General features: G+C 43.0%; 1 protein-coding gene across 8 annotated transcripts in view; it reads left to right on the plus strand.

Moving 5' to 3' along the window:
• Window positions 1–16,536, plus strand: part of MARCHF3 (membrane associated ring-CH-type finger 3) — a 323,022-nt gene that overhangs the window by 193,516 nt on the left and 112,970 nt on the right. For 5 of the 8 annotated variants that reach the window (XM_068271655.1, XM_068271654.1, XM_068271658.1 and 2 more), the window contains one exon: window positions 5,579–5,819. In XM_068271655.1, the coding sequence (XP_068127756.1) occupies window positions 5,635–5,819 (185 nt within the window). In that variant the 5' untranslated portion in view covers window positions 5,579–5,634. Of the gene's footprint in view, window positions 1–2,439; window positions 2,463–5,018; window positions 5,211–5,327; window positions 5,353–5,578; window positions 5,820–16,536 lie in introns of those variants that run through there. The other 3 variants (XM_068271661.1, XM_068271656.1, XM_068271659.1) reach the window with 3 other exon arrangements.

Consider the following 16,536-nt stretch of genomic DNA (forward strand, 5'->3'; position numbering starts at 1 on the left):
AGCTTATCTCTGCTTTTCTGTTTTATATAGTAAAATAACATTGTTGACTTATGCATTTTGCCATCTAACCTGACTCGCCTGCTAGCTCATGTTCTGCCAATTCGGAAAATGGCTTTACCTGCATCTGACACGCTTTTTCTGGCTTTAAATAGAACCCAAGGTGGAGTGGCACAGTAAAATAAACACACTTATCGGAAGCAGCGTTCTTCCCAGAGAAGATTGATGTCCCACGTCGCTCCGTTTGTCCATCGGCAAGTAGCTTCACTTTTGTGAAAATGAAAATGGCCGTGAACCCGGCATCACGACCGGATGTGCTCTCCTCCAAGAGCACAGAACACAGAGAGGAGGGAAAAGGGGCGGGTGAAAGGCAGGGAAAGCCAGTAGGATAGCCTGAGGGGCATGGAAGGGGCGTTACGCAGGAGTGCCTCACCTGCTAAGAACACCCCTTCCCCTCTAGGAATGCCGACCAGTTCCTTGTTGCTAAAATACAGGGGGGGACACGGGGAGCAGTGTCCCCCCCTGTTTTCACTGCATGAGCTGTAATATTATCTACAGTCCAATAAGAAAAGTTACCTCGACCTTTGTTGCCATTGTTTCTTACACCTTGGCAGCGTAAGCAGAATGGTTATTAGAACACTTAAGTAAGATACTTTTAGGGCCCATTCATACTTATGTGATAAGTGGGCCATTCCCGCTAATCGCTAAAGTGCTAGTGCCTTGTTACCCTATGGCAGTGTTCTCACTGCCGTGATTGGCGCCAATTGCAGGCGTTTTGTGATTAGCACCAATTGCAAAGGTGTTACTTGCAGCATTTTCTGGAGATTCTGGAGCGATCGCGGTACAGTGCTTATAAAACGCTGACCGCAATAGCTCTAGAATCGCGGAAGTGTGGCGTGATTTTTACCTCGCTAATTGTGGAAAAATCACTCGAGCCAAGCACTAGTGTTTTGCTACTTCAGATGTGAACGGGGCCTCCGGCCTTTCTCTTTTGCTGTAATGGTTTGTATGTAAATTCTTTCTCATTATTTTACATTTCTAAAGCCGGTGTCTCCTGGCTTGAATTTGCTTGTAGACTATTCAGCCAGACAACTGCCTTTCAGCGCATTAAGGGCCTATTCACTCTAGGGTGATTTGTTGGCGTTTACCACGGATTGCCGAATCGCCGGCGATTGCTAGCGCCTTTAATAGTGCCAGTGTAACTAAAAGTATACGGCGATGTCACTGCTGCAATCGCCGGCATTTTGCAATAAGTGCAAGCGCCATGCGTGCAGCATTTTTTCGAGATTTTAGAGCCATCGCGATTGCAATGTTAAAAAAAAGCGAATCACGATCGCTCAAAAATCGCAAAAATGAAAAATAAGTGCAAATTGTGAAAAAACGCTGCCACAAAAAGCTAGCGATTTTGGTAGTGTTTTTTCTTTTCTAGTGTGAATGGGCGCTTACATGTTGTAGAAGTCTCCCACAGAGACATACTCAGCCCTGATCATCCATCTTTACTGTGAAGTGATGTGCAGTAGAGCTTCCACACACTGTAATACAAAGCGCACACAGAGACATACACAGCCCTGGTCATCCTCCCTCACAGTGAAGTGATGTGCATAAAAGCTCACACACTGCTACACAAAGTGCACACACTGCCATACAAAACACCCACAGAGACATACACAGCCTCAGTCATCCTTCCTCACAGTGAAGTGATGTGCAGTAGAGCTCGTACACTGCCACACAAAGCCCACACACTGCCACACAAAGCGCACACAGAGACATACACAGCCCCAGCCATCCTCCCTCATAGTGAAGTGATGTGCGGTAGAGCTCGCACACACTGCAATACAAAGAGCACATACACTGCCACACAAAGCTCACACACTGATATACAAAGCATACACTTCCACACAAAGTGCATACAATGCCACATAAAGAGTACAAACTGCCACACAAAGCCCACGCACTGCCGCATAAAGCGCACAACCTGTCTCACAGTAGGCACACACTTCCACACAAAGCATACATGCTACTGCACAAAAAATCTATAAGTGTATATACAGAGGTGGTAAGTACCTGAGTCACATTCTGCAAGGAGCAGAGCTTGGTTAGTGGCTGGAGGTGCCACAGAAGTGTCACTTTAATATATTCTTACTAATTCAGAAGACTAGTTCCAATGCTGACAAAAGACAGTCTGAACACTATTTAAAAGTTTAGCTATTGGTAACTTTTCAAGGACAAATATAAATAATAGGTGTAAAGCTCAGACATCACTCCTATTTAATCTCAGATTTAATGATACAGTGCTAAGAAAGCCCTACTGTTTTCAGTGTTGAAAGAATTCAAGTCTATTTGGTAAAACATTGCTTCTCCCAAACTCCCTTACCTACTGCAGCCTATTATGAATTTCATGTGAAAATCCATTCTGAAGCTGAATTCATCTGGCGCAAGACAACAATCATTTTTGGTTTTCTGCTGTAAGTAAAACTGTCATTGTTTTTTTTTTTAAGTAGCAGAATGAAGTTAAATGAGCACAGTGATGGCATACTAAGCAGTCCACCTACTGTATACTGCACCGATTATTAAGAGAGTACTTAATAATTCATCAAAAATGAATGTTTTATGAGTAAGCTTGGACAATTACAACATTGTTAACAGTGAATATTACCGCATATACTCATCAGCAAGTCAACCTCAAGTTAAAATTCTGAAAGTAAGGAGAAACAAAACTTTTCAAATCAAATTACTTCCCATATTAGTCAATCCTCTGTTAAAGCAAACTATAAAACATTTTTAAATGTTTATCTTGCTCCTTAAACTTTATAAGCTATAGGGCTGCTATACTACTCCAGCGGTTCTGGATGTAAGCCTGGCTTCAGGGGCAAAGAGATAATTTGCATATTCAGTAGTGATGCATTGTAGGAGACCACAGTCACTCACATAAATGACCACTGTTGTTAAATTCACAAAATTTAAAATACATATAAACATATACATATAAGAAGTATGTTTCTTGCAGAGTACAATGAGCCATAAATTACTTTTCTCCTATGTTGCTGTCACAGTAAATAGCAGAAATCTGACAGAACCGACAGATTTTGTACTAGCCCATCTTCTCATGAGAGGCTCACGGGCATTTTTTTATTTTCAAAAGGCAGTTAGTGAATGGCAGTTGCTCCTTCCAAGTGACAAACAAGTGTACATTGAGCAGAGAGGCTGGCCAGCATCATTGTATAAATCTTTTTTCAGGGAATGTTTTTATAAAGAATAAAGGCTATGCTGAGAATCCCCTATGGAGAGAAGGACTAGCCCAAAACCTGTTGGTAATGTCAGATTTCTACTACCTACTGTAAGTGACAGCAACATAAGAGAGAAGTAATCTGTGTCTCATTTTACTCAGGAGAAACATACCGTATTTCTTATTTGTATGTGTTTACATTTTAAAGATTTCACAACAGTGGTCCTTTAAAGAACAAGCGACACCCATTCTAACCTAGAAATAAAAAACACACATATATATATAAGTAGATAAATACTACTTCTACTTACATAACAGATGTATTGTGCTATCCACGTAATGATTCCTGTGAATTTTATAAAGGAAAAGCAGAAAATCCTATTCTAGGCAGTGGCCATCTTGCCAAGCTAATGCTGACATCATATCCTCCCTGACTCTTGTTTTCCCCTCTCCCTTCTCTTGCTCATTGTGTCTTCATTAGCTGCCCTCCTCCCAGAGTTTTCAGACACTCCCACTGAGGTGTATACTAACAACTGCACTGTCTTTTTTTATTTACACATCCAATCACTGAGTCACCTCAGCCTTGCTTGTAAACACAAGTAGTCAGAGGGTTTTTCTGATAAGCAACTAGGCAGGGAAATAAATGGAAGAGGAGGAATATATTATAGATAAAAATAACTCCCAGCATTCAACTCTATGGCACTGTTTGGCACTAGGGCCAGTGCTCCTAAAGTATGTGATAACTACAAACTATAACAGCAGAAAAAGTTTTGCAAGTTTTGAATGCAGGATTAGCATCTTTTTCACTTAATACACTCAGACCAGTTGTTGTTGAAATTTGATTTTTATGGTGACAATACCGCTTTAAAGCTGAATTATCGCAAAAATACCTTCTGTTTTAAGAAGGCAAACTTCACTGGGCGTTGGCTTTTTAATAGGAGAGCTTTTCGGTCTCTTTCCTATTCGTTTTGGGTCACCCCAAGCTGCTTGGGTATTCTGTTTTAAATGTTTTGGGATAGTCAGCCTTTGTACAAGACATTATTACATTCTCAATGGGTCTGAATTATAGACTGAGGAAAGCTACTTGGAGGGGAACAGACAGCTGTACAGAGATAACAGCTGGAAACAATATGTGATTTTTTTATTAGCGGCTTAACAGTTAGGCCCCTTCACAGTGGTGCAGTGAGGTGTCATGGCTGCTCTATAATTCGGCTTAACACATGGCAATGCACAGCCTATGCAACATTCACAGTGCAGCGGGTGCGTTGCAGTATAACAGGTTGCAGTACGGTAACCCAGTTACTGGTAAATGCACGCATTAACAGTAGAAGTGAAGCATTCTTTTCTTTTGCTGTATGCGACGCAACACGGTCGTAATGTGCGTTGTCGTTACACAGGGAACGCAACGTCCCACTGTGACTGTGGCCTAAAATAAACCCGTAGATGTCCACAAGTGAGATGTGTTGTGACAATGCCTGCAAAAGGCATGCTTACCCATAATGTTGTGAAGAATATTTAAATAATAGCGTGGCTTATAAAGATTGGACTTCAAGCATTTTTGGCACTGTGACTTTTCTGTTTTCATTATTTCACCAGCTTTAGAATTCCAGTTAAAAAGATATTTTTCCCTTGCCACACTCTGCTTGCTGTGACAGATAGTGATAATGGATGGGAAGAGGACACAAACTGGCAATAAATGAGGCAGATTCATTAAGACTCTTTACATTCATTTAGTTCCTTTGATGGTCAGCCTGCCTCACAGCTCCTGGCGTGTGGAAAACTGATTTTCCACAGGCGTAAGTGCTTCCAGTCACCTGTATGTGACAGGAATGAAAATGAGGCCCAGGTCGCTGTAAGACACACCGTGGATTACTCAGAGAAGACAAGCAGTTGCTACCTGATCATCCCAGCCGGCGGGCAGAGCCGCTATCATTGCTGGAGCCGGCGCTGCTGGGAGCAGGGGGCTGGGGTCCTGTCTGCTGGAACTGTAAGCGTTAAGCCTGTTTTCCTCATTTGTCTGGGATTGTTCTATAAAGCAGCACTTTTATTTCTCCTCTCTACTGAACATCTGTGCTGTGGCTGCTTGCCTGTGACGCCTGAACATCCTTCTCATTAGTCCTGAGACAATGGTCATATTTTATTGTTATGTGTTCTGTGCAAGCTGCATTCTTTAAAATGCTGTTACCAGTCACTCGTATTCAGGCCTAAATAAATAGTGTTCTGTGGTCCGTTGAAGAAATGAACTATATCTTGTTTGCACAGCGGCAGATTTGTGTGTCGCACGTGCCAGTTCGGTATCAACTCAAGCTTTTTGTGATGTGTGTGTTTTTTTCTTCTCTCTCTCCCTCTTTGCAGATGGAAACACAGTACGTATACGGAAGCTATTAGCACTATAATTGCTGTCTGTCACTATGACAACAAGCCGCTGCAGTCACCTGCCTGAGGTCTTACCAGACTGCACTAGCTCAGCACCCTCTGGAAAGACAGTGGAAGATTGTAGCAGCCTTGTGAATGGACAGCCACAGTATGTCATGCAAGTTTCAGCAAAGGACGGTCAGCTGCTGTCGACAGTAGTACGGACTCTCACCACACAGAGGTTAGTGCCATCACTAATCTTTTATTGCTGTTGTTGGTTTTTATGTTTGGTGCCGGCTGTTCTGCACCAAGCCTAGCCTATCACCACCACCGGTGTTTAAACAAGGCAGGGGCATCAGGACATGTACAGATCACTGGGAGCCTTCTATCAGCTCTTCATAGCGTAGGAATAGCAAAAGCCAATTCCCGATCCACTATCACGAGGCATTTACAAATGATGAGATCAGAACCTAAAATTATACCAATTAAACCACAACGGAATATTTTAGTGGTTAATTTGCATTTCCTTATGTAAAACACTCTCTTGTATTCATTTTAAATTCATCGCTATTTAGCTGTCTTTTGTGCTATTAACATATGACTGCCTTCTAGTATCAGTTACTAATATATACTGTATTCTAGTAATTATGACATTTTATTATAGTCTTTAGCGGTGATGGATATTTAGAACCTCTTTCTTTCTTTTTTGCCGGTGGTTGGTTTTTTGAAAAGGGTTCAGAAGTTATGCTCCATTTGGCTGTGGTGTGCTGAAGTTGTAATATTGTTACGAGTCAGAGTGGAAGTTAGCTGACACATCACTGATAGGAACGCATGGAAGTGCATTTGCATCTTCAAGAACTCAGCAAGTGTGCCGTCAATTAAAAAGGGAGAGATGTTTGTGTTGGAAGAGACAAGGGCAAACAGCTCTTCACAGCTTGTCTGTTTCAAGCATCACATGGCCTGGGAAGCATCAGGAAGCACCTGCCAGACACAGGGGCTTATTTACTGTGGACTGCAGATATCCTGAGGGAATACACTTCAGGGATGTTTCTAGGAACACCGGCAACTCAGCAGAGAATGGCTAACCTGGGTTGTAGCCGTATGCTTTATTCGTGTTTAACGTCTAGTTTTATTATTATAAACAACGTTCCAAATTTACAAAAAAAAATAACATGGGGAGAAAAACATGCAGGGTGTTTATTTTTATTATTCTTTACATTTCTAGACATTTTTATGACATTTGAGTAATAAAGTTGATTTTATGCCACCTTTCTCGGTTCCTTCTCCACACAGTTCAGCAGGGAAACCCTATAGCATTACCGTCTACTGCGAGGTGCCTGTTTTTGTAAGGTAGTGTCTGTCAGGAGTACTATACTTATGTACTGTTTTAATATTTTATGCCTTGGGGCCTGATTTACTAGAACTGAGACAAAGACAGCTTAGGTAAATCAGGAGCTGAGGTCCAGCTGACCACAGCAGCCAGTCAGGCCTCTGCTAGATAAAAGAAGGATTCTTATTGGTTGTTGTGGACAACTGTACCACTTCTGCTCCTCTGTGTAAGTGGATGCCAGTGGGCTGATTCTTCCTATATGTGACATCAGCAACAATAAATTGCTGTTACAGATCCTAATGTTCCCTAGCACTGTTGGTAAGCTAAAAAGACTCACTCCTCCAGCTTAAAGCATACGTAAACTGAGAGGGATATGGTGGTTGACATACTGATTTACTTTTAAACAATGTAGATTGCCTGGCTCTCCTGCTGATCCTCTCTCTCTAATTATCTTAGCCATAGACCATGAACAAGCATGCCTGTCAGATGTTTCTGAATGAAGTCTGACTAGATTAGCTGCATGCTTGTTTCAGGTGTGTGATTCAGGCACTACTGCAGCCCAAAGATCAGCAGGGCTGCCAGTCAACTGGTATTGTTTAAAAGGAAATAAATATGGCAGCCTTCATATTCCTGTCTCTTCGGGTGTCCTTTATTATACATGCACGTAGACAGAAGCATAACTGGGATCAATGGTCATCCCATTTTGTTGCTCCCTAGGGGTTTTGAACCTTCCCTACTGGTGGTGCCAAACAAACCCTACTCCAATTTACATTTTGCTTATCTTGGTGGGAGATGTTAGGGGTAGCTGGGGGTGTATGAGGACAATGAAAGATAATGATTACTATTGTCATGCTGATCCAATAACTTTAAGACTTTGTAACTAGGTGTGGTTGGAATTGCCAAGTTCCAAATTCAATGAAATTGTGTGAGGAATTTCAAATTTCCCAGATTCTAATATTGGACTGTGAGATCAGGAAATAGTAATTTATTGCAAATGTATTCTTGCACTAACTATAATATTAATTATGTAAGTTACAGTTTTGCTCATAATTTTAATTTGTGCTTAAAATGTTTTTTTTTTTTCATACAGAATGTTGTCATTCGAATGCCTTGAGCATGCTTAATAGACATTTCTCACTATTTCATACTGTTTTATTTACGCATACGTATGTTCTGATTTCTTACTTTTCACTTGAAATTGTGCAATTCTGGCACTTGCTTCAGTAATCAGTTTTTCACACTCTACCTAAACCAGTGATACAAAACAAGAAGCATTTCTACAGTGAGATCAGCAATGGCACCTCCATAGTTCTCTCAGTACTGGTTTCCTGCATTGCATAGATTTTAGTACACTTTAGTGGTATGGTTTTCAAGAAGCTTTTGGGTTTCTTTAAGGTCCTTTCCCACATGGTGTGGTGTGATTGACGTGCAGCATAAGAGCCAACTGCAACGCATCTCATTGCACAATCACATACACTTTTGTTCCTAGCAGCAGACAGCACCAACAGGGAAATCAGCGTGACCCTATCCCCAATATGTCTTCCCCTTCAGTGATGTGCACACTCCCGGACAGGAAGTACATCACCAGATTTCCCTGATCTGCGCACTGCACTGCTACCGCAAACTTCTATTAACATTGTTTGCGTTGTCATTGACTTCCATTCATTTGTGTACCGTGTGACTCTGCAGTTTCTGCATCGACCGGACCTTTTCTGTTGAATTGCATCGGGTCACAGTTAAGCCCAATCTACACGATACGATTCTTTGTACGATTTGATTACAATTCTATTTACGATTTGATTAAATCCAACATGTCAGATCGGGATTAGATTCGATTCAGTTCGATTTGCAATTGCAAAACAATGGCAAATCGAATTGCATTGAATCGAATCCCAATCGGACATGTCGGATTTAATCGAATCGTAAATAGAATCGTAATCGAATCGTACAATGAATTGTATCGTGTAGATTGGGCTTTAGGGTAACATCTTCAGGTGACTTTGCCGGCCATAGTAATGAGCTGCGGTGGGGAGAGTACCGTGATGCAACGCGCGAAGTGTAAAAAGGGGCCTTGGCACCGCTACAATTCTCGTGTTTTTGTTTCTCTGTAACTTACTGTGGTACACCGTAGTGCCTCCATCTTACTTATCCTACCACAGAGCAATATCAATCTATAATGCCTTGCACTGATGAAGGCTATAACAACCTGAAACAGCTGTCTTTAAATTGCATTATATAAAATGTACAGGCGACAGATGTACTATAAACCAGGGGGTTCGGGTGTATGGCTGATTTTCTAGGGCCATAAAGGAATAATTTGCTTACTATCCTGAAGTGATGCATTATGGGTGTTGCTTGCTTTTCACGGATAGCCGATGGCTTGCAAACACATCTCTCCTAGGAAGGCAACAGTTGCCTTGCATCATGCTTTTATATAACTTTAAATATAGCATGCAGCATAAACACACTTTTCAAAATATATTTGTTAGCAGACCCACTTATCGTTTTATTTCTCTTTTGTCTTCCAGAATTGAGATAAGAAGTAAATAGTCATTTCAGTTTCCCATATGAGAAGTCATTTGTGAGAATGACATTGTGCGTTCCTTAATGGGAAATTAAAACAAATCTTAATATGTTGCAGATGGTGTGAGCATCATTATTAGAGACGGCTGGGCTTCTCTACAGTGCATTAGGTAGGTGAAAGCTTGCTGTCAGCACCCATGACAGCCCCATCACCACCTGCAAAGTATTAAGAGAGCCATTTGGGAATTTCCATTAGTTCTGTCTAGTACTGAGCAAGGCTCCACATTCCGCGGCAGTCTGTAATTACAGCTGGACATACAAGCGGGTTATTTACTATAGATCAGACCCTCGAGAGCCCTGAGATTATCTTTTCCCTCATTTGTATCTTATACTCTTGTGTGACTGTTTGCTCATTGCAAGACGTGTGTGTGTATCCATCAGTCTCAGGCTGCTAGCTCATGCCTTCAATCCTCTACAATAAACACAAGGTGTCATCATCTGATAATTTGTTTGGAGTAAATGTGATATATGCCTGTTTCAGTTCAGTTATTGCATACAAGAGAATTAAATATAATTTATAGAAGGCTGATGAATTTGACCATGTTTTTTTTCCTGTACAGAAACGTCTAGGACAGGGTCTGATTGGCCTTCTTAAAACAGAAGGTATTTGCGATAATTCAGATTTAAGTGTGTAACTGTGGTTACCCACAATGCTCCACTGCTGAATATGCAAATTATCACTTTATGCCCTTGAAACCAGGCTTACATCCAGAACTGCTCTTGTATAGCAAGCCTATAGCTTTAAATGCAACCCAACGTGCAGACAGCCTGTTTCAGACTGTTTGTTCTCCTCAGTGCATAGCAGGGATTGACATGGCTCTATGGTACAGGTCTTGGACCAGAACAACAGAGTAACCAAGCAGCTCGGGGTGACCCAAAACCACTAGGAAGGCATAGGGGGCTTTTGATCTCTTTTGGTCCCCTATACTTTCCTAGTAGTTTTGGGTCACACCGAGCTGCTTGGGTATTCTCTAGGACAGGGGTGTCAAAACTTTTTAGGCCGAGGGCCATATCGCCATTCTTCAGAGTGCTGGGGGCCGAACTACCGAAATTAAGCACAATTTTTGCTGATGGCCACCATGCCTGTGACATTTTGTCAAATAAAACGTTTCCACACTAAATAACCCATCTACCATGTGTAGTTAGCACAGTGGCAGCTGCTAATCAGTGGCTGTTGCTGCTGCTGGCATGGTGGTAGCTGCTAATCAGTGGCTGTTAGTGGCACAGTGTCAGCTGCTAATCAGTGGCTGTTAGTGGCACAGTGTCAGCTGCTAATTAGTGGCTGTTGCTGTTGCTGGCATGGTGGTAGGTGCTGATCAGTGGCTGCTACAGTGGTGGCTGATAACCTGCCGGTGAGCCTTGGGGGAGGCAGAGCAGCAACACAAGGTGGCCCAGTATGCGGCACCGCAGTTATGGCCTATGGGCCACATAGAATTAACAACTGTAGAGAGCTGTGGGGGGGGGGGCACCAGAAAAGGCTTGGCGGGTCGCATTTGGTCCCCATGCCGTACCTTGGACATGCCTGGTCTAGGAGATGGAGGGGCAGGACTTTTCTTCCAATCTTAAAGGACACCTGAATTGAGAGGGATATGGAGGCTGTCATATTTATTTCCATTTAAACAATGCAGATTGCATGGCTGCCTTGCTGATCCCCCATCTCTAAACCAGGGGTGTCAAACTCAAATACAAAGTGTGCTGAAATTGAGCTCTGAGACAAAGTCAGAAGCCAACCTCAATGTCTAGTGGCCACCTCTCTCCCTTATAAAGTTCCCTGGGGTTTCTAAGAGCCCCTCCCCCCGTCCGTCCGTCCGTCTCCCGTCCCCTATACTGTTCTCTGGTGTCTAGTCCCTCCCAACACAGTTTTGTAGTATCTAGTGTCCCTCCTCCCTCCCCTGTGTGTCTAGTGGTCCTCTCTCTTTCCTATATAGTTCCCTGGTGTCTAGTGGTCCTCCCTCCCCTTTGCAGTTCCCTGGTGTCTAGTGGCCCCCCTCCCTCCCCGACACAGTTCCTTGGTGTCTAGTGCTTTCCCCTTCCCTTTCCATGTAGCTCCCCTGGTGATCTGGGGCTTTACCGCCAGTATAGCTTCTCTGGTGGTCTAGAGTGGCCCAAACATAATGCAAAGTGGTGAAACCACCTGAGGGCCAAATCTGATGGCTCCGAGGGCCAGATTTGACCCACGGGCCGGAGTTTGACATGTATGCTCTGAACAATTAGCCATAGAAGCATAAAAGCATGCAGATCAGGTGTTTCTGACTGAAGTCTGACTAAATTAGCCTCAGGTGGGTGATACAGACACTACTGAAGCCAGAAAGATCAGCAGAACTGCCAAGCAACTGGTATTGTATAAAAGGAAATAAATATGTCAGTCTCCATATCGCTCTTGCCTTAGATGTCCATTAAAGTGTAGCTGTCTTATAAATGGGAATTGGAATATGATTCAATTATCCAGTTACCCATTCTGGGTGACAATTACCCATAGAGATTATGCAGTACTTACAGAACTTATCTGAGTTTCAGGACATTTTGGGCTCCCTTGCAATTTTTCAAGAAAATATACCCTGCATGGGTCTACATAATAATAAGCAAACAAATAAACCTTTTGTCATCGTCCATCAGCTTCCTGGCTTCTCCTTCCCCTATCTTGGCAATGGCGAAATCACAGCAGGTAGAAATACGTGAATGTGGTTTTTTTATTCATAGCAAAGAAAGAAGGACATTTATACTGTACATATGATAAGGATTTTATAATACTGACATATGCCCTATTGATTCAAATGTGTTTACTGCAGATCTGTGTTAAAGGATACCTATACTTAGAAACGCAAGTGCCCCAGGAGTTTTGTGCAAAATGATTAGCCACCACTCACCCCATTCCCATTACACCCAGAGAGAGAGGTGTGGCCTAGACAGAGGGGGCGGCCTTTCAGCACAATCAGTGGCATCAGCCCAGTCTATGGGTTATAGTGGGAGGGTTAATGCATGGGTTAAAACTTCTGCTACACACACTCACATTTCAAAGTGCAATTATTATTGAAGTATCTATTAGCAGCCAGTGAAGTGAATAGTGTTTAGCAGCATTTTTAAGGAGTTATATCTGCTGTTTGTTATCTGTTATATGGGCCGGGTTTACATCTCTGGAGCCTCTGGGCACAGAAGTTCATGTGCCCTAAACTCCGTTCTCTGCCAAACGAGCAAATCCTGAGGTGAACACTGGTTCACAAACCACATCACAAGTGTGGTAGCTGTTCCCATTTCCTGCCTGGCCTGGGCGTCACCTCTTCCCTATGTTCCCCTGTCTGACGTGCCCATGCTTACCGTCCTGGAGCCGTGCTGACGTCACCAACCCCAAAGCATAGAGTGCAGGACAGGAGGGCTGATGGAACTGCCCATCCTGCCTGCCTATGCTATTATCTGTGCTCTCTCACTGGTGACGACCCAGCTCTCTGCAGATTTGTGAACCTGTGACTGCTCACACCACACTGGCACCTCTAGGCTCTTTCCTTGTGATAGGTCTGGCCCTGTATGGGCTTAAAGTGTACCCAAGATGACATGTGACATGACGAGATAAATGTGTATGTACGGTGCAAAACATATTAATAACCCAGCTGTTTTATTTTGCTGCCAGAAATAGTGCATTTTTAGGAATGCAAGTGACAGCTTCTGTCTTGTCGGTACCGTGTCAGGAATATAGTAAACTTCACTGATATGCAAATGCAGCCATAAAAATGTTCCTGGCAGAATTCAACTTCTGTCACGGGTGAGATGGAAAAAAGGTCAATAGTTCATGTATTTTCATTTAGGAACACTTAGTAGTGTGCCCCTGAACAGAGACAACAAAACATTCATTCTGCTTTGTAAATGTTTAAATGTAAAATAAAACCATGGGATCAAAAAAAAAAAGAAGAAGTATTTTTTTAGGAGTAGGAGGATGAATACAATTGTTTATCTCATCAGTTTATTTTAACCTTGGGATCACTTTAAAGGTCGTATCATATAGGTGACAATATCATAAAGGCAAGAAACCCAGTTGCCAGCAACAAGCCGCTTATTTACTTTCTGTTGTTACTTTACAAACCTTACTTACTGGAGTGATTTGTAACTACACAGGTTTGTGTTGTTGCTGGCAATTGCAGTAACAAGTCAGAGTGAATCTTTAGCATTGCAGACATCTTGCTGTGACAGACTACAAAAACAAATGTACCCATGTGATGTGGCCTAACAGATAATTGCATTGCTCTTCTCACATTATTCAGCTTTTATCTGTCAGCTTTTTTTTTGAACAGCTTTCAGCAGTGCCAGTGGTGACTGGCAGAAGAAGCAGCAGCAAAGTTCTTCCCTTCTCACATTCACTGACAGGAAGAGATAGCTGTGTGTGGGCTGAGCAGCTCAGTGCTGGCACTGTATTCCCCAGCATACAGTAGTCAGACAGAGGACAGGCTATGACCTACCCAACTGTCATGGCATTGCCACAGCTTCCTCATTCTGACATGGTGACGTGTATTGGAAGCTCTGCTGCGATGCTATGACTTGGTGTGTTGTGACACTGCTGTGTTTGGACAGAGAGAAATATTAATTTTCATACATAATTTCTACCCTCACATCAAACAAGACACGCCTTAGCTTGAGCAGGTTGTAATATTTGTATACGGAATATTATAATTATTGTATTTTCAGAATATAAGATGTTCCGGAATAGAAGACACACCTAGGTTTAGAGGACAAAAACCAGGGGGGAAAAAACTAAACCCAGGGCTTCCATAGTCCAGGAACATCTTGTAGATGTTCTCCCCCAATTACTGTGTCCCCCTTCTACCTTATGCGTCCTCCTGTGTCCCCTTCTGTCCCCCATGTGTCTCCCTGTGTATAATTATAAACAGCGGCAGTACTGCTCACCTCATCCATTGGCTCCAGCACCAGTCAGAGACCTCTCTGGCAGTATCAGCAGAAGCAGTACGAGAGCTGTACTGCCACTGCTGTCATTTATTCAGGGGGAGCAGAGGACAACACAGGAGGAGCCGGGAAAATATCAACAGCAATTCCTAGAAAGCACAAATTGCAGCTGAAACAGCTCTAGTGGGCCCCATGTCTAACCATCACCTAGTATCATTGTCAGCTCTTCAATCCTGGCACCGAATCCAACGGCTGAATGTGTATTCCAGGTGTATGACTTAGGTGCCAGTGCCTGGCTGTGTGCATAGCTGAAATCCAACCCAGTTTATTTACTGCAGCTGATAACCCATGCTCAGCTATGTAACAGCCAGGGGACGATGGCCCAGCCATACGACTGCTGCTGCTGCTGAGCCACTAATTTGAGTACATGGCAGTGGCAAGAATAAACTGCTCGCGGTACCTTCACTTTCCTCTGCTTCTAAGAGACACATTTAGGTGGCATCATGTTAGCTATATGCGCTCTGGCACCATAATGGAGTCTTTTTAACATACACAAGCTCAATTCCCAAAGTGTTTGGGGGACTTTGTAAATAAAAAGAGAATGTGATAATGAGCAAATTATTTATACCTCATATGGAAATAGTACTTCAACAGATCAAAAATGTTCACCTCAGAAACTATATTGTTAAAAAACACATTTGTGTTTGTATGGCGGTGCATTATTGCACGTGGCGGGGGCATCTTGTACATCTGGCAAAGCTATAGCCAAGTAGTGTCAAATTCTATAAAACTGTCACTCTAATGATCCATTAACAATCATGTCAGAAGCTGAATGTGCCCGAGGCTTTAGAACCCCTAATATCAATTTTACCTACTTACTGTAATGATCGCTGCTGCAGCAGGTATTGCTGGAAGCAGTAGTGCTGCAGCTCAGGCAGTTTTGATCTATTTCCATGCAAGCTGCATAGCTTTGTCTGCCTTTCCCTGCTGTCAGCTTGTGACCGATTATCATTCACCTGTGTGGGAATCTGCATGTCTGCTCCCATTGGATGACCTCAGTATAAAGATCTGCTTCCTGCAGGGTTTCCTTGGGTTTTCATAGCTTCAGCTTAAGCCTGTCTTGCTGTCGCTTCAGCCCCCGATCGTGTTTCTTGTTCTAAAGATACTTTGCTGGTTTTGCATCATATATTGGTTCATTGCCCATATATATGCATACCAGCACGTTTATTATTTTCCTTGTATTTGTGTTACGTTGATACATCAGTGTCGCTGATGTATACGTACACGAACTGTTTATATCCTGTGTGCAGTTAGTCAGCTTTCCAGCACGTTTTGGTAGGTTGCGCGTACCGTGACCACCCGTGCTGAGGTAGTTACCCTGCTCCTGGTTCTGTTGGTGGATTGCGTTCATCTCTGCGAAGAGATAACGAATCCTTCTGAATCCTGTTCTGTTACCGTTTGTGGATTGCGTTCATCTCTGCGAAGAGATAGCGAATCCTTCTGAGTCCTGTTCCCTGTGTTACTCCATTCCTAGTCAGCGTTCCTGCTTATGTCATATATCGGTTCATTGCCGATATATACATATGTTAGTCAGACGTTACAAATAGTTTCATTGATAGCTGTAATTGTAATACGCTAGGAAAACATACTTATTGTATATTTATCTGTGTTACGTTCATCTATCTTAATCCTGCTATTTTCTGACTATCCTGTCCTGTCTTTGTGAGGCACGCCATCGCCGCAGCGCATTGGCTGCCTCATTCCAGTCTGTCTGGTTTTGGACGCTTGCTGTCGCTAAGTAGCCGCTAGCTAGCAAGCGTTCATTCTGTCTACCTGTCCTGATCTCCTCAGTTCTGGTTTGTGCGCTCAGCGCTACTTTGCGCTGAGACGTTATAACGAAAGCATTGTTTGTGGCTGTCAGATCTGCACCGGCTCTGTGCGCCACAATCTCCTATTGGAGTCAGTCCTCCCCTCCACTATACTAGGGATAGCCTGTTTCCTGGTGCTAGTGTGTGTACCTCCTCCACGCCAGCTCATGCGTTGCATGCTGACTGTGGAGAATACACCACCAAGCCTTACATTATGAAAACCCCATTACCAATCCCCATTGTGGGGGGGATTCCCAGAAAGTATGACACTGTTAATTATGGTTCCT

This window comes from Hyperolius riggenbachi, chromosome 1, assembly GCF_040937935.1.
Source record: "Hyperolius riggenbachi isolate aHypRig1 chromosome 1, aHypRig1.pri, whole genome shotgun sequence".
Taxonomy (NCBI): Eukaryota; Metazoa; Chordata; class Amphibia; order Anura; family Hyperoliidae; genus Hyperolius; species Hyperolius riggenbachi.